General features: G+C 41.0%; 1 protein-coding gene across 2 annotated transcripts; it reads right to left on the minus strand.

Annotated features, from left to right (window-relative positions):
- Window positions 1–8,248: 8,248 nt before the first annotated feature.
- selenbp1 (selenium binding protein 1) lies at window positions 8,249–19,919 on the minus strand. 2 transcript variants are annotated; one of them, XM_072680042.1, is made up of 12 exons: window positions 19,807–19,919; window positions 16,161–16,217; window positions 15,967–16,079; window positions 15,617–15,802; window positions 15,394–15,514; window positions 13,300–13,482; window positions 11,417–11,598; window positions 11,199–11,277; window positions 10,981–11,102; window positions 9,869–9,961; window positions 9,639–9,757; window positions 8,249–9,328 (listed from the first exon to the last, which is right to left on the minus strand). In XM_072680042.1, the coding sequence occupies exons 1-12, from the start codon at window positions 19,808–19,810 to the stop codon at window positions 9,166–9,168; spliced, it is 1,422 nt and encodes a 473-aa protein (XP_072536143.1). In that variant the 5' UTR covers window positions 19,811–19,919; the 3' UTR covers window positions 8,249–9,165. The 2 variants fall into 2 exon arrangements, with proteins under 2 accessions (XP_072536143.1, XP_072536145.1); XM_072680044.1 differs by having other exon boundaries at window positions 11,199–11,273; window positions 11,413–11,598.
- Between the last annotated feature and the right edge of the window lie 1,509 nt (window positions 19,920–21,428).

Genomic DNA, 21,428 nt, shown 5'->3' on the forward strand with positions numbered 1-21,428 from the left:
TGAAGACACCCCATAAACAGCAGTGTCTGTTTTTTTGTAACACATTTAAACATCTGTCCTCATGGAGATGTGAATAGGTGATGATTCAGCTAGAAAAAAAATCAACCTGCCACAGACCCTCATGATCCAGTTCTACACAGCGATCATCAAGTCCATCCTCACATCATCCATAACCATCTGGTTTGGTTCCTTCACCTCCCAAAAGCGAGCCAAACTCCAGCGCATTATCAGCAGAGCAGATAATGCAGAGCAATCTGCCAACACTTCAGGAGATCTACACCAGCAGGGCGAGGAAGTGCCCTGGCACAATTACAGCTGACCCCTCTCTCATCCTGGACATAACCTCTTCCAGACACTCCTCTCCGGTATAAGACTCAGGACCATCAAAACCAGCACAACACGGCATGCTAACAGGTCTTTCCCAGGGCTGTAGCGCTCCTAAACCACCGTGGACACTTCACCCTGTAGTCTATAAACCTAATCTAGAACTGAACTGAGCTGCTAAATCTCACTGAACCAATCAGGACTTAACTGCAACACAGTACTGCTGCAGAACACGCAGAACATTTGCACTATGATTATTTGCAGCTGTACAGATGTTCATTTTCTGTAAGCGTTTATGTCATCTGTAACTTTCTGTACATAATAGTTTGTGTATATATGTCTACTCAAGCTACACATGGATGTGTAGTGTTCTTACCTGTACAAATATGTTTTAATTTTACAGCCTTTTATTACATTTAGTAATTTTAAAACTTATTATTATTTATTCCATTTATTGTTTAGTGTATTTGTCTTTGTTAGTGTAATACGTGTTAACCGTCTGTGTGATTTTTTATGTCATACTTGTGTTGCTTTCACCAAGTAAAATTCCTTGTACGTGTAACATATTTGGCAAAATAATAATAATAATAATACTTCTGATTCTTAATCTAGACAGGTTCAGACCCCCAGGTTTGTTACTACTTTAAATGGCTAAAATTGAAATGAGGTGCAGCACATCAGCAGCAGATGATTCGAACATCATAAGAGAGAGTTTTTGGAGGAGCCTGTCTTATTTAAACCTCAGAAGCCTTCAGAAAGAAGGTTGTAGATGCAAATATCAGAGCAATTAGAAATCATCCATTCCACATCACCCAAGTGAAGAACACATAAAACAACTGCTAACATGGCCAGATCAGCCCAACTGTAGGATTTGTGAAGTTTTTCATGTTTTTGTGGCATTATTGGTTTTCTTCTTGCACACCTTCCATGAAATGCAAAGTTTGGTCTCTATCTGGTGGCAGATGACGCACTTTGATATCAACCAGATCGAGACGAGATCTGCCTGTAAATCCTGTGATGACATTTTAAGACTGTTGGAGACTTGTTGATGACTGTCGATGATCTTGTGGTCTGTTGCTGTTGTGTGTTCATTGCTACAGATCCCATAGGTTAAATCTGCAGTAAAATGGTGACTTTAGTCCGTTTTGTCAGTTTGGGATCAGCTGTCAGAAATGTTGGGGTATAAATTTAGTACATATACATATGATGATTGTACATTTGTTCAGCCATGACATTATGAGAGGTGAAGTGAATAACAATGATTAGCTCTATACAATGCCACCTGGTAGTGGGAGGGACAAATTAGTTGAGAATGTGCTGGAAGCACAAAATGGTAAGTGTAAGGATGTGAGGGACTTTGACAAGGACCTAGTTGTGATGATTAAATGATGGCTGGGTCAGAGCATCTCCAAAACTGCAGCTCTTGTGGGACAGTTCCATGAAAACCGGTGACCTGTCAAAGGGGTCACGGGCGGCCAAGACTCATTGGTGCATGTAGGGAGCAAAGGCTGGCCTGTGTTGTCTGATCTAATAGAAGAGCTACTGTGAAGTTTCAAACTGCTGAAAAAGTTGCTGGTTCCAACAGAAAGGTGTCAGAACACACAGTTCATCATAGGTAGGTGCATATGGGGCTGCATAGCCACAGACCAGTCAGGGAGGCCTTGTGGACTCGTGTATCTACAATGAGCACATTAGTATCAGAATTGCCGATGGAGCAATAAAAGAAGGTGGTCTGATGGATCATGTTTTTTTGAATCATGTAGATGGCTGGGATCATGTACGCCGCTTTCCTTGGAAAGACATAGCACCTGGACACACTATGGGAAAAAGGCAAGCTGTCAGTGGCAGTATAATGCTTTGGGCAATGTTCTGCTGGAAATCCTTGGGTCGTGCCATTCGTGTGGATGTTACTTTGACACAAACCATCCTCCTAAACATTGTTGCGGACCAAATACACCCTTTTACGGTAACGGTTTTCCTGGATGGCCTCTTTCAGCAGAATAATGCACGCTGCCACTCAATTGGCCTCTAAATTCTCCAGATCTCAATCCAATTGTGCATCTGTGGGATGTGCTTGACAAACAAGTCCGATCTATGGAGGCCCCACCTCCCAACTGCTGCATACATTAAGGAGCCCTATGGAGTCATACTTTGACAGGTCAGGGCTGTTTTGGTAGCAAACAGGGCCTATTTAGTATTAGGCAGTATTGATCATAATGATATGACTGGGAGGTGTATGTGTTCTACGTAATCATTGTCCATGTTGTTTTCAGCAGTTATGTAGAACTGTAGAGCTGTGATCTTTCAGCTTTAGGGAGTAAGTAGTTTCCAAGGCCACCCTTCACCCTTCAATCATGCCCTTTTAGACTTCAACCAAGTCGCGCTCTTTGCTCATTACGATTGTTTCGCACTCTGCTACAACTGACTGGTGTGCTCGCTTATTTATAGGTACAGCAAACCCTATCACATGGCATCTGTGACATCATGGGTTGACTCCTTTTCCAAACCTGGGGTGGTCATAATTTTCGGATATGACTGTGACAGAGGATGGAGGGTGGCAGCATTAAGGAAACCGCTAACTTTGAGGGATGTTCTAGAGCCGCCTTGGTAAGGGTGTACTGACAATGGCCTTCTTACACATTGAATGACTCCCAACAGCATAACAGTGGTGCCCCAAGATCCATTGATGCCAGAGGGGAACAATGACTCCAGCGAGTGGTACAGACCAATCGACACCCCTCTATGGACCAGTTAAGCTCTACAAGGAACACCTTCTCTTACCTACTGCAGTCCGTGGCACGCCGTTTCACTAGTGTCTTTTAAGCCAAGACTGGTTATTCCCACTATTAGGTAGGTGTCACGATATTCCAATATAACTGTGTAATATTGCTTAATAATTTAATTATACGTTTATTCTGGGCATCTAACACAGTTAAACCCAATAGTTCTTGGTGATTGTTTGGTTTGAAACCAAAATATTGTCAGACTAGTACTTTATGCGGCACATGAACTGAGACATGAAGATTTTTTAATTGCCTGTTGCCTCCTACACCTGTTTTAATTGAGATCACAAAGCTCCAATGCAAAAGTACTGTAATCCACTCCCAGCCTAGTTTCACCTCCTCATTCTAAGACATCGGCCCTGATCTGTTTGATTGCTATTGCTAAGCTTACCAGGGTATTCTTCCTTCTTACTAACAACGTACCAAACTCTACATCCTGACGCAGCCAATGTGTGTGATCTGTTCTTCTTCCTCAGACTATAATGACCAGCCTTACTGCCTCAGACACTTCTTCGACCTTCATGTTGAACAATAACAGCAACAGATGCCCGATGCCACACCTACACCTTTTTGGCAGCTCTCATGTGAATATGCCTGGATGACTCAACAACACATAGCTAACACATCTGATAAGGGATTACTATTAAAAAGCCAGAGATTCCTATAGTGATCCAAATTCAGTTATGAAGTATACGAATATCTACAGTACATGAATATTTCAATGAAACTGTCCTAATGCTAGCTGTGATTTTGACTGATATGCTAATGGTGTGCTAGTCCGCTCTGCTAATACATTTAAAAGCAGGAAAGGCTGATAAGACAGGAAGTTTCATTCAACTGTTCGGACACACCCACAACATAATGTAGCTGCTCCTGTTGATATAAAATTTATGTTCAGCAAAGAATGGCTGCTATTAACAACAACAACAACAAAAAAAAGTCCCTGGAGATGAAGCACTTTTTTTGGCTGCAGCAACATCTACAGATCAAAGACTTAAACTAAAACTTAAACAAAAAAATAAACACTTTTATTAATTAAACTTTAACTTCAAAACTGTAACAAAAACAGATAATAGAAATATAAAAAAATAGATTTATCCCTCATTCTCCAACATACAGAGGATCTACAGAAAGTATTCAGATTCCTAAAGACTCCTTTACTTTTCACACAATTTTTGGATAACTAAAACTGTAATATTATAATAATTTAAAACGTATTGATTAAATACTTTTGTTTGTCAAAAGTATTAAAAGTATTCTCTTAATTTGGTACTGTCAGTTAATCCACCCGTTAGCGCTACTTAGCAGTACTCCGGCTCTAGGAGGGTAAGGCCTGAACACACGTCACCGCCTCTGCTCACACTGCCGCTGAGGCAGCCTCGCCGGGCAGGCGACATGCTCCGAGGGAAACGCCGGGTCCCCAGTTCCGCCCCGCCCGCTAACAGACGCCTGTGCGCCGCTTTAGAGGTGAGGGTAGAGCGCGGCGCGGCAGCTGTGCTCTCACAGACTTCGACCTCCGGCAGCTGATGACAAAGTTCGCATTAGACCGCTGAGCCACTAGCTGCCATTTTTACCCATTATTTAACACTGACTACAGGCTGGAAGATGAGAAAAGGATGAGAAGTTGGTGTGGAAATGGATCTGATCCTGAATAAAAGGAAAACTACTGACGTTTCTCAGTACACACATTATTACACATAATCTGAAATCAATACCAGTCATCAATTTTACACAGCAATATAGCAGTGCAGTGCATTTTGTCACACACACACACACACACACACACACACACACATATATATATATATATATATATATATATATATACATATATATATATATATATACATATATATATATATATATAGACACACACAAAAACCATTTCATGAGCAATCAAGACCAACCAGATTGGTATCTTTTTGGTGTCTCCCATTGGAGACACAAATAAGGTATACCTTATTTGAAGTTTCTTTTCCAAAGAGATACAATTAAATATATATATATATATATATATATATATATATATATATATATGTAATGTGTATGTGATGTCTCAAGTTTGCTCTGGTGTAGTATGTGGGTGTATTGGTGTGCAGATATTCCATTTGTACTGATTTACTTTACTGAGATTAATTCCACCAGCTTAGCCATGAGGTTATAAAAGAAACTTGACTTGATCACCCGCCACGGCAAACTCAAATCTTTCTTAGAGTTTCAAAAAGTAATCAAAAATGCTGACATTTTTTGCAGCCAAAAAAAAAAAAAAAAAGCCTGAGACTGTCCTCTTACCCAAACCCAAACTTTCCTTTCCACCTTAAAAAATCTGAAATCTCTCACTGAAAGAAGCATTTAGATTCTTTATCTTTTATCTTTTACTGTAAGTCTTATTGGACATGTTTCTACAAGCTTTAAACACCTGTTAGGGGCAGATTATCCCACTGCAGATACTCTCATGCGTCATCAGACTGGATAGTGAGCATCTGTAAACTGCTATCTTCAGGTTTCTCCACAGATGTTCAAAGGGGCATAAGTCTGAGCTTTTACTGGGCCACTCAAGGACACCAGTCCAGTGTTTTCTCTATATGCAATGAGTCATTGTTGTGTTCAATGGTGTCTAAAAGTTTGTGTGTGCTCTAAAAGAAGATTTTACAAAGAATGTTTCTCTGTGTGGGTGTATTCGTTTGTCGCACGATTGTTACCAGCCTCCCTTTTCCTGATGCTGAAAAACACCCCATAGTATGACTCTACCGCCCCCATGTTTTACTGTAGGGATGTTATTAACCAGCTGATGTGCAGCGGTTGTTTTTACCAGTCACAGTGTGCTCTATATTGGAGTTCAATTTTCCATTTCATTAGACGGGAAGATCTTTTATCACATATTGCCAGACTACATACCATACCATATCAGTCCAGTTCTATCAGCACTTCATTGGCTCCCAGTTAAATTCCGTATCGAATACAAAATTCTTTTATTAACATATAAAGCCCTACATGGCCTCGCTCCTGAGTACCTGCAGGATCTTATAGTGTATTACAAACCATCAAGACTACTTAGATCTCAGGGTGCTGGCCTCTTACGTGTTCCCAAAATTCAGAAAACCTCAGCAGGGGGAAGAGCCTTTTCCTATAAAGCCCCCCAGCTCTGGAATAACCTTCCAGATAATGTTCGGGACTCAGACACAGTCTCAATCTTTAAATCTAAGCTGAAAACTTATATGTTTAGTTTAGCTTTTGGTAATTAATGTTTCTTAGATAAGGGCTGCAGGCCCAGGGGTTCGCGGACCCAGGGAATTGTAGTACACTGAGATGCTGGAGCTGTCGTCTCGCTGCTTACACGCGATCACTCAGGTTTGTTGACGGTGGAGCAGATAGATGCTGGTGTTCTCAGGGTACGCCCGTGTCCGTGTTACCTTCTGGCTCTCTCCTTTTAATTATGCTGTGATAATCAGACCTGCCGGAGTCGTCAGACATACCCAGATGCTGATTCTCAACATTCTCTGCACTCCATAAAATTCCTCTTAGAACTAACTTCTCTCTCTTTACCTTCCCCGAGTAAATGGCCACCCAGCCCGATCTGCAGGAAGATTGCCCGCTGAGGTCCCCTCTACCTGCATCTAACCAGCTGCCACCTACCAGTCCGGCCAGCGGGTCCCCCCCCAACCCGCCACCACCCATGGCTCACCCGCCAGCTGCTGCTGCCTGTTTGGTGGCCGTGCTGAAACCTAGATGGACTCGTGCCTGTCTGACACTATTAATATCACCACTATTAACTTTCTGTTGTATCTGCTTTGGTAATTTTTATCATTAATGTTTAAAACAGTCTGGCCAGAGGAGGATGGGTCCCCCTTGTGAGTCTTGGTTCCTCCCAAGGTTTCTTCCTCCAGCTCTGAGGGAGTTTTTCCTTGCCACTGTCGCCGTTGGCTTGCTCACGGGGGTCTTTGACGCTTCATGTTATTCCTTCTTTCTTCTCTGTCTCTGTTCTTTATTAAGTACTAATTATGTAAAGCTGCTTTGTGACGACAACAGTTGTAAAAAGCGCTATACAAATAAATTTGACTTGACTTGACTACAAGTGGGCTTTCACAGGCCTTTTACTGAACAGTAGAGTGTATCTTGCCCCTCTGCCACAAAGACCTGATTTATGGAGTGTCGCAGAGATAGTAGTCCAGAACCTTTGGACCTCTTTTAAAGACCATTTGGTTTATTTCTTACTCCCCTGATCTAGACCCTTATTGAGGCAACTGTCGTACTGGGAACACTCGAAGCCTTATATCTTGGTTTATATCCTTGCCCTGATCCGTGCCTTGCCCCAAGCTGATCTGATCTGATAGGGCTTGGTTTGGCAGTGTAAATTGAGGGCCTTTTTTCGACTTAGGTGTGTCTCTTCAAACAGTGTCCGATCAATTTAACCTGCAATAAACTTCAACTAAACTCATCTTAAAAATAATTACAGCAAACAGAGTAAACAGGTTTCACATTTTGGTGCGCCACAGCCCAGAAACTGACTACTGCCTAAAACTGAACCCAAACCATTTTCAACTCTCTCAAAATAAGCTTTTACTTATTATAGGAGATGGGAGTGTAAATTGCAAAGTAAAAATGCCAATTATATTCTTTCCAAATCAAACCCAGAACACAAATTGTGGAACAAGTACAAGGGCCCGTTTAGTAAGTTTAGAATCCACAGTACGTTCTGTATATATATTAATGGATGCTGCAATCCATAACTCATCAGTCATATATGTCAACATTCAGCAAAATCCAGGGATTTCCAATTGTTTGGGTAAGTGCTTTTAAAGCCCCATCCGCTTCAGACCCTGCAAACTCATCTAAACAGGGGACCTCATTTCAGTGAACAAAAAAACAGATCACTGCTGTGACATTTAGTTAGCAGCCAAAAACAAGCTTAAAGCTCTCCTCTTACCCGAACTTACCACCCTAAATAATGCAGCAGCTACAATGTGCTGTTGAAATGCACAATAATTGCTGCGAGAGATAGAATTAGAAGCCTTGTTTTAGCTGCAAACTGGTAAAGTCACCACACTTATCAGTTAAAATAAAGCTTTTTTGCTTAATTTAACAGTGATAAATAAGCTAGATACATTTTTAGGGTAATAAAATTGGATCAGGTGGAAAGGTTTGCCATTTTTACAGTTTAATGCACACACGCTATAGAAAAGTAAATCACAGCTCATTCAGTCCTTCACATGAGTACATTTACATTTAAGGCATTCAGCAGATGCTTTGATTCACAGCGACTTACAAAAGTGCTTCACTGTTTACTCAGAAAATACCCTTAGCTAGTTTGTATCGGCTAGCATCCAAAAGATACCTCTAAGCTTAGATATTACTACATACAAAAGTCAGTATGGAGACCACAATACTCAACACTACACCTCGCCCAAGTCTGCGTTTGAAGACAGCAAGCAGCTCTGCCATTCGGACACCCAGGGAAAGTTCGTTCCACCACTTCAGTGCCAGGACAGAAAAAAAGCCTGGATGCTTGTTGTTAGTGGATCTTAAAGGATGGCAGGTAAAGCTGAACCGTACTTGAAGCTCGAAAGACTTCAACAAAGAGCAACAGCTCTCAATTCAAACTGTTTACCACTGTACACACACACGCAAAGTGATTTGACTGCAGTGTTTTTAAGGAACAGGGAGCTGAATGGTCCGTTATGGTCTGTGGTCAGTCATACTAGATTATAAGATATAAAGTTTAAATCAGTCATTTAAATCATTTAAAAAGGAGTTTAGAATGTCTTATTATGTGTTGCTATTATGTGTGCTTATTTAAGTGTTTACTAGAAATACAGTGATTTTACTAGTGTTTACTACTGTTAATTAATAGCAAGTTATACCCAAGCAGTTGGGCAGCATTATTTGTATAAACACAAAGATCGTATCGTCATAGCAGACAGCCAGCATAAGGGTACTTGGATTGAATCAGGGGGCAAAAAACACTTGATTGGGACATCCCTAAAAAAATAACACAATCAAGAAGAATAACCAGGTGTGTGTTCATGTAAATTGTAGAATCCCAGCGTGAGCTGCTGCTTCACAGCCAGATGTCAGAGGTGCAATCGCCTCCAGGGTATCGGACCTCATGGGCAAGTGCAGGACCCTCTGGCTCCGCTCCGAAATCCACCAAGAAATCCTCATTGAGCTTCAGGCCACCTTTAACTGTGTCTACATCAATCTGCATAATCACTGAGCCGTGCCTGAAGTTAGGAAAAGAAAAACAGCACACACAATTAGGAATTTTTAAATATGTGTCAATATGTACACCAGTTTTTCAGAAGGCGAATTTGCTCCAGGGTCATTCCAAAACAGCATTCCAGCATCTCTTAAAGGGTTTCCATGAGCAAATTCAAGCAAAATGAAATCTTAAATATTGAGCTTAACTGAATTGAGCTGTAATATTAACCGAGTATGAATATAACAGTACCAGACAGGATTAGGAGAGATGCTGTGGAACAATTCTCTGGCAAAATCACGCTAAATAAAATGACAGATAACGGCATGTCTCACTTGATGAGGTCAGGGTAGAACTGCTTGTCCCATGCACTGTATAGAGAAGTGGTTACATAGAGTCTTTTCCCATCCAGGCTTAGCTGCAGCATCTGTGGACTTCCTGGTATCCGCTTGCCCTGACGCACAAGAGCACAGTTTACTTTAGGAGGCATTTTAGCTTTGAATTAAAAAGACAGGTTTGAATTGAAAGACAGGAATTTCTTTCACAACCAAGTACTACGTTGTACCTTCAGGATCCTTGGAGATGGTTGGCTGTCCAGCTCTGTGTCCTCCAGTACTTTGACAGGGCCATCATTCTGAATACTGCCTCCAAGAAAGATCTTAGAACCAACAGTCGTTGGACACATTAGCGTCAGCACATGGGTGGGGTAAGAACAAAACCTTGAGTCTGTCTCCAAAATGCAAAAGTTTTTACAGTTAAAGGTAAAAATGTGCTTTTCAATATTTTAAGCAAGATTAGTGTATTTTTTTTGCCTTGTACAAAAAAAAGTGGTGGTACACTATTCTACTGTGCAGCAACAACAACCCAAACAGGACCTTTATGGAAGAGTCGTGAGAAGAAAACCTCTCCTGCATCCTCACCACAAATTTTAGCCTCAGATGTTTTCAAAAGAACATCAGAAACAAGTCCCAAACATTTGCAATGCTGCTGTAGATATAGATCATATATCATAGATGTTTCAGAATCTTTCATGTTTATATAGTGCATACACCTATGCTAAAACGACAGATTATGCAGTATATGGAAAAGTTTTGGGACACACCTCTTGATCATTAAATTCAAGTGTTTCATTCAGTCCCGTCACCTCAGGTCTAAAACATTAAGCACCAATCCATGCAGCCTTTACACACATTAGAGAAAGAATGGGTGGTTATAAAAACTCCAAAATTCCAGCATGGTACTCTAATAGGATGCCACCGTTGCAGTGGGTGAACTCTTCCCTCCTAGATATTCCACAACTAACTTAGTTTTTTCTTTGAAAAATGGGAGTGTTCAGGGACCACAGTAACTCAACCACAATGTGGCAGACCATGTAAAGTTACAGAGTGGAGTCCAATCCTGTTGTTAGATCTGCAAATGGACCAACTCCATTTTAATGTCTATGGATTTAGAATGAAGTGCCCCAAAAGCACATGCAGGTGTCCCAATACTTTTGTCAATCTAGTGCAGATCAAAAACAAATTCTAAAGGTTGACATTTTTTTAGATTTTAATGAAACCGTTCTGTGCAAGATATTTTCAGAGCTCTGTAATTTTTTACATAGACAATATCAGATGGACTGACAGGTTTTGATCTGGCAGCAACGAAACATTATCTTTGGAAGAATTGTTGCCTCACCTGACCCACCATACGGGGATTTCTCCTGTCTGTGATATCATACTGTCGAACGTCACCATGCAACCAGTTGCTGAAGTACAGGAAGCGATCGTCCAATGAGATTAAAACGTCAGTGATGAGACCTGGGGCAAAACAGATATACACCCAAACATGTCTCAGCAAAACCCTCTACAAAAGTTTCATGCCAGACCAAAAAAGAAGGGAAAAAAGTGCCTTACTTGCCATCTCAGGCAAGATCCACCCCTCAACTTTTTTACTAGGGACCTTGATGACTCTCTCTGCAGCCCAGTCACCTTTCTGAGAAACACACAAAATCTTTTCACAATGTACACAGTCACTACAATCAGAATATTTCCTGTGAACGTTATTTTATGCACTGTAGCCTTCACATAGTGCAGCTAGATGTCATGACTGGCTGTCTATGGGAACTACCTGCCTGAGTTTTATAGAAGCGGAAGACTGTGCCCTGCAATGCACAACCCACAAAGCCTTCAGCTGCAGCAGGGTCATGCAGGAAACGGATCTCTAGAGGAATGGCACCCTCCTCTCCCAGATCCAGAGTCTGCAGGTGCTTGTGAGTGGTCCAGTCCCACACATGGATGCACTGCCCATAGTGACCTGCAGAGAAGGCAAATCACATTTAAAGCTTTAATCACACAGTCAGTAACTACAGAGCAGTGATGACTGCAGAAAGCTAAATACACAGCGCAGTCTACCGCGATCTGATAAAGACAGCTGCATTGTATGGACCAAATGGATCAATTAAACGGTCCAAAAATATCTTTATATTAATGCACATATTGATGGTCACCACCCCACTTATCCCAGAAGTACTGGATGAAGCATCATCATTCCTGAGAACACAGTTCCACTGCTCCACCGGCTGCTCCCTGCAGCAAGCTGTGAACAAGGTCCATTTATGGAGCCTCTTACACAATGATGAAGAGGCCAAACAAAGGATTGGGCCTGGATTTGTGATCTCTTAAAACATGCCAGGATCATCCACAGTCCTGATCCACTGGATATCTCTAACAGCAACAGTTTGTATAATGGATAAACAGGGCTGTGATGCAGCAGAAAACAAGTACTGGGAATACATATTCAGATCACAGAAATTAAGTATGCATTAAATCTGTTACTTACTTACATATATAGTAAGTAAGTAACATATTTAATGCATAGTTAATTTATATACACACACACATACATATATACATATATATATATTACACACAGCTCCAGAAAAATTAAGGGACCACCCTACATGATCGGATTCTCTGGTTTTACTATATATAGGCAATGTGTTTAGGGACATTTACGTTTGCGTTGCATTTCATAAACCAAGGACATTTCCCCTAAATTCCAAATAAAATATTGCTATTTAGAGCATTCATTTGTAGAATTTGTACAACTGCTCAAATAATGCTAATAAATGATTATATTAATTATAATGCAAAGAAGATACATTATTCAAATTGAAACAACACAGTACTAATATCTGAGCATTCAAAAACCACTATAGTGAAATAACCTTGACTGCTGATCACAGCTTTCTTGTCTTGGCAGGCTCTCCACTAGTGTCTCACATTGCTGTTGGGTGACTTTGTGCCATTAATAGTGTACAAATTCAGGTGACTCAGCTTTGTGTGATGAAATGCCTGGAATAAAATCGCTGCCATACACGTAGAGATGCAAATTTAAATAAAACAAATGAAGTGGTCTCTTATTTAGGCTACAAGTGGTCAAAAAGAGAAGTCTGGATCTTAATCACTGAAACGAGGACAGAACATTGGGTGATCTGGTAGAATAAACAGAGTCTGACTGAGTCAGACAGGAAGCCTCAGCAGCAGTGCTTCACCAGAGCCTGGAACTCAAAGTGCAGTCAAAGGAGTTTGTTTATAATTAAGCCAGTTCTGGTCATGATTGTTATTTCTTAAGTTAACCAGGCTTAAATGTTTTGCTGCTCCACATGGGATTGTGCTGTTCTCCTTGTAGGCTGTTTAAGGAACTGTCCCAATTGAACACAAAAGCTGAAAAACAGTCTCTTCAAGTCTACACAAAGTCAAAAGAGCTTAATTAAAATGACCAGTAAAACAATTGTATCCACAGCCTACTCTCTACTCGCTGCATCTCTTTTCACATTCAAGCTCCTCCACCTTCCGCTTCATCATGCATTCTTGTACCTGAGGTTCAATGCCAGACAAAACTTGTTAGACCCTCCCTGACCATCCTCTTCTTAGCTGATTTGACCTGCAAGGTGGAAGGAGTGCGATACGCACGCACGCACGCGCGCACACACACACTTCTATCAATACTCACCTGCTTTAAGATCTGCAGGATTGAAGCCATTTGCGAGAATTTTGGGTGCTCCCCACTCCGTGCTTATCATGACGTTATGGCGTGGTTGGTACCAGAAGTCATAGCCAAAGGGTGCTGCTTCACCAGGTAACTCCCAGTTGCCAATCAAGTCAAATGTCTCACCATCCAGTAACACAAACCCACCTAAAATACATAGGAGAAAAGAAAGTTCAATTTTGTCATTGTTTTATTTCAGTTTATGAGACTTATGATTATTGGTTGGGGTGCACACATAAAATGTCAAAATATATAGGAAAATGGGATGGGAAAGTACTTGGGTGGAAACCCTGACAATCAGCAAATCTGCCTGTTAATTTGTCTTCCCACAGTGTAGAGAAGAGTGTGGCAACTATGATTTGTGTTCATTTGTGTGCATTCATTTTTTGAGCTCTGGATATTTGGCACTGTTTGCTATTCAAATATTTAAACCATTAAAAGCGTAGTTTTTTGTTTTAATTTTACAAACATTAAAAAGATTAAAAATCAGATTAAAGTGTGAAAAATAAAATAACAAAATGACCTCATCACAATAATACAAACTCCTTGAACACTTATAAAAATATATTAATACAAAATCGCATTATTTAACAAGCTAATAAGAGTATTGCTGCTAAAACAGATACACAAAAAATACACTTTGAATAAAATAAAAAATGAATACCTTGAATAACAGTGTAATAAATGCAACAAAATAGCACACATCCAGTCATTAAAACAGTTGCAAAACCCAAAAAAGAACACTTTAAATACAAAACAATGAGTGTAGTAAATTTAATTATATAGCAGCGCTATTAACACTTTAAATTGCACTACCTTAAATACAAAATACAGCAAATTTAACAAAATTTAAATCTCACTGTTAAAAGACCAGCATCGCTTTAAAAAACACACACTTTAAATTAACATCTCAAATACTAAAGAAAAGGTATTATATTTTTACAAAATACCACACGTCTTGTACTGTAATAAATTTTACATAATAGCACATATAGCTGCGTTGTGGTGCAGGACAGTTGTAAAAAATAAAACATTAATTAAACAGAGGGTAACCTACACATTGTGTCCTTTAAATACTGCTCCACCGCTCACCATCAAACAGTAATACTTAAAGCATTTAGCCATGGTATGAGTTGACTCAGCGGTTAGAGCTCTGGGCTATTGATGACAGGGTTTTGGGTTCAATATCGGTAAGCTGCCACAGTTGGGCCCTTGAGCAAGGCCCTTCACCCTCTCTGCTCCCTGGGCGCCGCAGCAATGGCTGCCCACAGCTCCGGGCACGTGTGCTCACTGTCCACTGTGTGTATGTGTGTGTTCACTGCACGGATGGAATAAAAGCAGAAGCTTATTGACCATTTGTGTCCATCACAAATGGTCAATATGGTCGTTTTGTCTTGACGTGTCTTGTCTTATCTGCACTTCATTTGAAATGCTTCCAAACAGCTGAGCTTCTGTTTGTCTGGACCTTCTATTTGCAGATTCTTTAGAAACATCTTACAGAAGTCATGTAAACAAAATGCATGTCCATGTTATAAGCTACATTTCACAGAACACACACTCTTGCATATTCTCTTGTTTGTCAAACCTGAGGCTGTTGCAAGCCGCGTCATTACTGACACCTTACGTAGTGCATGAATAAGGGCAAGTGTTACATCCTAGGGTAATGTCTACCTGACTGGTAGGCTTATGTTTAAATGTAGTTATTTAATTGATTAGGTTTGAGAAGGTGCTCCTTCACCATGAATTATGTCTCCCCTTGAATGCTTGACTATGGCATCTGCATTGGCTGCAATATGCTATAGGCTAAGCTATGATCCCGCAATTATGAAGCGCCACTTGAGCAGCTAACCCAAGCTTAACTCCTTAACACGCCAAGGCTTATTTCACAATAAGGTGTATTATTCAGTAACTACAGGGACTTCTGTACAAACTGGTGTGGCTCTTCTGACCACTTTTAAAGAATGAATAATGAATGTCATCGGCACAGTGAGCAATATGGATTCAAACGCTTCAGTTTCTACACTGAGAGACTTGGAAAAACGGTAAGAAAAATCTCACCTTTGCCATTTCCGGAGGGGTCCCCCAGGGTACTGATCATAATTTGGCCACTGCCCAGGCAGTGTGATGTATGAGGATTGGCCAGGCCACACTTCCAATACATCTCCACAGGTTCAACTGTCTGAGGGCACAGTGCACAGTGAAGTCTTACCAGGTTGAAACTAGAAAACAAGTTCCTGTGAAAGTTCTGGGTGTTCTGGGGTGTCACAGATTGAAGTCCTACCTTGTGAAGTCGCGGAGCACGAGGGTCTGTGCCCACATCAACAACGTAGACGCGGGAGGAGATGAGAGAGGGTAAGATGAGCCGACTGCGCTTTTTGGAAGCGTCGCCAAAACAGCTGCTGCAGGTATTCCAGCCAGAGTGGTGCAGCTCATCGTTCACGTTGGGCATGGGCAGTCTGTGAATCACCTAAACACATCCAATACAAAGAGAGAACATTCTAACCTAACTTCAGCTTTTGTAGATGAGGCCACAGGATTTAGATGCAAACAAATACCCCATTCAATAGACTCAAAGAAAAATCCGAACCAAGCCCACTATCTCTGCTGTAGTCTTCTTAAAAGTCATATTACCTTGCAGTAAGTGGGAGATTTGGGGTCAACATCCACTGTCGCAAGGTAGTCAGGCTTTCGGATTTCAGTGTTCCGGTAAATGCAGGGCAGGTAAACAATCTCCTCTCGAGGTCCTTGGGGAATGTTCAGATAGCAGGTTTTTAACTTGCAGCTTTTGTTACTTTAGAAGTTGCAGAGCTTTGTCTTGTACTCACCTTTCATAGCATCCCGAGGGCTTTTGTATCCAGGTCCACATCCTGAGCAGTTAGATGCTGCAGGCAGAAACAGTGACAATTAACCGTTTCCCAAGACTAAATGTTCTACCTACGCTACGCGTGAGCACTGCACACAAATCAATGCAATATACAGCCATACTGTAGCAAAAGCCAGGTCAGTCAAAAGTAGCATTATGAGAATTGGTATTTCTTCACTCATGTGCTCCCCCTACAGGTGGAGAGTGTAATCACTACAGTAAACAGCACGCAGAACCGGTACTAAGAGTGAAAGAAGCATGTGGACTTACTGAGTAGAGTAATACAGCATTACAGGATTTTACACAAATATGACTCGGGTTATGTAAAGTTACAAAAGAGACGTCATTCCCCCTTTTACAAGTCAGTGGAGCATCAAAAATGATTTTAAAGCTGATATTTTAAAGGTTATTTGTATGATTCTTTCTGCCACTAGATGTCACTAGAGCACCAGCATCTTACACCAAAACAAATGCTTTAAATTCAGCCTCGCCCTTCCTTTCAGCAATGCCACCCTCCTCCCGCTCGTGTTCTCAGCACTGGCACTCTGTTTTAAAGGTGGAGGAATATTCATTCGCTGCTCAGAAAACCTTTACTGCAGTACATCTTTACACAGAAATTAGTTATTTGCTGGTATATTAATGTTTACATGTCAGATATAGCAGCTTTAAGGTTAAAAAAAGCTACATAATGTTGCTTTAAATACTGACGAACATTGCAATACACTTTATAGGACAGTTTGTATGCAGACAATACAGTTATCATGTTTGTATTTAATCTATTTGTTTGGCTTCCTGCTGCTACTGCTGCTGCTAGTACCGCTGCTTCACACTCTTACAATGACTGGAGCCGAAAACACTTTGGTTCTAAATTTGTCTCATCCAAACACGTTGTGAAGTGAAGTGGCGTCAGCTCACTCAGGAAAGGTAACTCGGACAATTAGGAATTTTAAATATGTTTTTTATTTAATGCTAATAGATTTGTTTGTAGCTAGAGATTGTCCACTACAATAAGACACTGGCTCACTGAATCGGAGTAACTTTACATTTTAAGCAATCCACAGTAAGTTTGAACTATTACATGATGAATCAGCACAGTTTAGTGGAGTGGTCAACAACCGGCCACAGGCAGCTGCTTTCTATGAGCTTATCCACATTTCTATTCCTCACACTCATTACTACATACTTACTTTACTGTAATTTCAAATACTCTCTGAATAAATAACGGCACATTCTGAAAAATAATCCTGGGGTTTAAGGAGTTAATTAAACAAAATGCAACAGATGTGCAATTTCACAGTAAAGCAGGAAACAGGGAGCCTCGCTAAGGATTGCACAACATCCTTCCCACGGTAAACATCATCCGAGGGTTATTCTCAGGTCAGTTCTCCACAAATCGTGCACAATTTAATGATGATCTGTCTCTGCTTTGCACAACATGTTCTTTTCTTTTTAGGACTGAAAACTCGGTGTCCATGTGACCAGTGGTAATATAGGTACGTTGTTATTGTTGCACCTCATTACATTCACTTGCGAAAAATCAGTTACTACTAATCTGTCTCTGTATTTCACACACTTTAGGTGTAAATCTGAATTTAGTTTAAGTAAAGTATTTTTTTGTTTAAGCAAGGTCCAATCCCCATCCCCTAGGCTAGGCCTTTCATAATCACATGATGCCACTCGCTCTGGGAGAGTGATGGCTACTATGTGCTTCCTTTTCCCCACTGCATCTTAAACTGCCTCTAATGGACAGCTGAACAAGTATGAGAAGAACATTTAGTGTCAATGTTGTTGCATCAGCTAAGAAATGACCAACTTGCCAACTAGTGTTATACTGAGTGATGGGGAAAGAGGAAAGGACAAACTTCCCTCCAGTTGACTCCCAGCCACAGATGGCTAGGGCATCACTGGGGACTGAATCGGTCATGACAGGAGCCAACATTTATACAGAAGCTCCACTCAGAAAATCATTTAAGGCATATTCCAAAAGAGCTTCGGTTCAGATCACAGCACACCGTACATTCCGTACCAGGCACTCGATCAGTACAATAACACTTGCCACCTGCGCACCTGCCAGTACTATGCAGAAAGGATTTAGGCATTCATAACCATATCAATCACTGATAAAGCACATCCTGTAAATGGTTCGGGCCAAGGAGGGGAAGGCAACCTGTACTGCAGTCCCAATCCTCTGCTGTGAGATGTGACCAGCTATTAATCCCGGGTGGAAAACCACTTCAATAGTAGAGACAAAAGTACACAAGGCTGGCAGGTGCAGCCCATCTCAGGGACTGGTTGAGTGAATGAAAGATTAGCACAGTGGGCAGCGTTTCATGGCGTGAACAGCACTTTGCTGTATCTACATTTGAACTACATGCAGCAACAGAGGAGATCAAACATCACATCAAACCTCGCATTTAAATGCCTTTGAAGTTCAATTACTTTTGAATTACCACTGCTTTTATGTGACTGGCTTTTTTTTTAGAATATTTAATTTGCAATCAAAGCTTCAATCTTGCCATTGCTATTTAGTTGTATCCTTTGATAAATTTCCATATTTCAGTGCTGGTCAATATGACAATATTTTAGTTGATCAGTGTTTATTAGCCACTAACAATATCCTCAATATACTTAGAAATGCATATTGTGTATCACAATAACAACATTTTTTGCAATACACATTATGATTTTCTAAGCATATCAAGGGTATTGTTAGTGGCTAATAAACACTGATCAACTGCAGGTTTCATTACAGTGTAATTGTATTTAGTACAGGGAAGAATCTGAATAGCAGTTTTTAAGAATCGGTCGCTACTGATTTAGTCTGTGATGAAATGCATCGTCTTTAAATATCATGATACAGTATTTTTAGCATATCGCCCAGCCCTAGGTCAAGCCCATGCAATTAAGGTTAACCTCCTCGGCCAGCATGCACAAAGCCCCCCAAAATCATTAGAAGGACTCATTTCTCTTATTTACTATGATTTAATTTTTTACTAATGATTCTAGGGTTGTGGGTTTAATACCCAGGCTCAGCAAGCTGCCAAGCTGTTGGGCACTTGAGCAACGCCCTTTACCCTCAGCCATGGCTGCCCACTGCTCTGGGCATGCGTGGGCAGTCACTGTGTGTGTGTGTGTGTGTGTGTGAGTGTGTGTTCACTGCACAAATACTGCACATGGTTGTCTTGTCTTGTTCCTATGACTTCACTGACCATGACAATGACCCAAGTCAGTTGAACCAGATGACCACAGCACCTGAAAACGAGCTGTCCGTTTCGGAGCATTTCTGCCCAATCTGGATGTAAACACTTTCCCCAATTCACTTGCAGATTTGAGAGCACCTCCTCAAACCTCAGCAAACGACTGACTACAGTTTACAATGTGCAAAAGTTTGAAGCAGCCTTAAGTCGTAGCAAGCTGAAGAAACAGCTCACAGGTATCCCAGGAGTGGAAGCCCCAGCACGAGCTGCACAACTCTGCTGGAACCGCGCCAGCACCAACCAAAGTCTGGCGCCGCACTTGGCAGATTCAGGCGTCCGTTTGCTTCAGGATATGAACACAATGATCATGCAAAAAAAAAAAAAATAATAATAATAATTTAAGCTACGTACCCATGTTGAGCTCGAGCTGACGGACCCTGAAACGACCGAGTCGAAGTGGAAACCGTGTGTGGAGGCGACGACAGGGGCTGCTGTGGAGAGACGGCGCGCTCTTACACAAGCACTGAGCGAGGACCTGGAAACCCTGTAGCTTCAACAAGTCCGCCCAGTCCAGACCCGCGCAGGAAGCTGCAACGTCACCGAGTTCAGCCTCACCTGAGCTCCAGTTAACTCGAGGCTGCCTTTCACCTGGATCCCGTTAGGCTGCCCTCCAAATAAATAAATAAATAAATATATACGACCAAGTAAAGTCCAAAACGGATAAAAACAGCACTGGTTACTCTGTATGCTGTAAATGGCTAACTAACGACATTTGGCAAAGCGAGGGAATTATAGGTGTGTGGGCTACACGGCACCATATTGTCGTGGCGATATCCTATAAATAAATAATTATATTAATTATTTAAAAAAAATCTCAGTAAACTACGGAACCTGAGAGGAGCCGAACACACACTGAAGAATGTAAAAAAAAAAAAATCAGACATAATTTAATAAGTATCAGCAGGTCAAAAAGTACCTACAGCCAGAGTTCTGTAATTAGCTAGTGCTAGCTAGCTGTGAGCGACAGTAAAGCACTAGTCAATCTACTGAACCCGAATACAAAAAAATATATAATAAAAATAATAAAAAAATTAGATCAGCAACTAGAAGTGAATGACTAAAATTAAGCTGGGTAATAAGTACTTTCCAAAAAAAATAAAATAAAAATACAGGAATCATATCGGTTCATCCCAGGGTTTCTTCCTTCAGCTCTGAGGGAGCTCTTGCTGTCACCTATGGCTCACTGGGGCTCTTAGGTTTTTATGTCTTGTTGACTTCTTGTCCTCTTACTGAAATTGCTATACAACTAAATCTGAATCACATCTGTATCTGCAAATAACTGCTCATAAATATGGCACCAGATGTTTAGACTCGACTGAAATCAAAGGCATTTGAGGTGTTCATGGTGGTCCAGAAAAATCAACGTCTAGATGACGCTGGATTCTGTATTTTATTCATTTTACAGTGTTCAACTATACACATATAAAACTGTCGTAATCCAAGTAAATGCCCCAAATTGTAGATTTTATAAAAGTATATGCATCAGTGGACATGTATATGAAAAATGGACAACAGGAAAATACAAATCTATGTACAATACTCACCTCTGCCCATACAGATTTGAACTCATATCATATCATACTCATTTTATATAAGTCCAAATGTTTGTGGACATCCCTTCTAATGAATACATTCAGCTTCCTAAAGTTGCACCCATTACTTACACAGATGTGCAAATGCACACCACTTGTTTAGTCCCTGAAGAGAAGTACAGTAGAATCTCTGGAGCAGATGAACATGAACCTATTGGCACCATGCCTAATATCAGGTGTGGGCTAGAGGGGTATAAAGCCCACCAGTATTGGAGCAAAGCTGTGGAGCAGTGGACCGCTGTTCTCTGGTTGGTGCTCCATCCAGTACTTCTGGGATGAGTTGGAGAGTTGGGGATGAGGTGGGGTGGTGATCATCCAACATCCTGACCTCACTAACACTCTTGTCGCTGCACGCAATTAAATCCTTACATCAATGCTCCC

Source organism: Salminus brasiliensis, chromosome 5, assembly GCF_030463535.1.
Source record: "Salminus brasiliensis chromosome 5, fSalBra1.hap2, whole genome shotgun sequence".
Classification (NCBI taxonomy): domain Eukaryota; kingdom Metazoa; phylum Chordata; class Actinopteri; order Characiformes; family Bryconidae; genus Salminus; species Salminus brasiliensis.

What these genes read in the sequence shown, in the direction of transcription:
- selenbp1 (XM_072680042.1), bottom strand. An exon ending in GTGCTCCGCGACTTCACAAG is followed by an intron (nt 15,515 to 15,616) that starts GTAGGACTTCAA and finishes CTGTGCCCTCAG; the next exon opens with ACAGTTGAACCTGTGGAGAT. An exon ending in ATCCCCGTATGGTGGGTCAG is followed by an intron (nt 9,962 to 10,980) that starts GTGAGGCAACAA and finishes GTTGGTTCTAAG; the next exon opens with ATCTTTCTTGGAGGCAGTAT.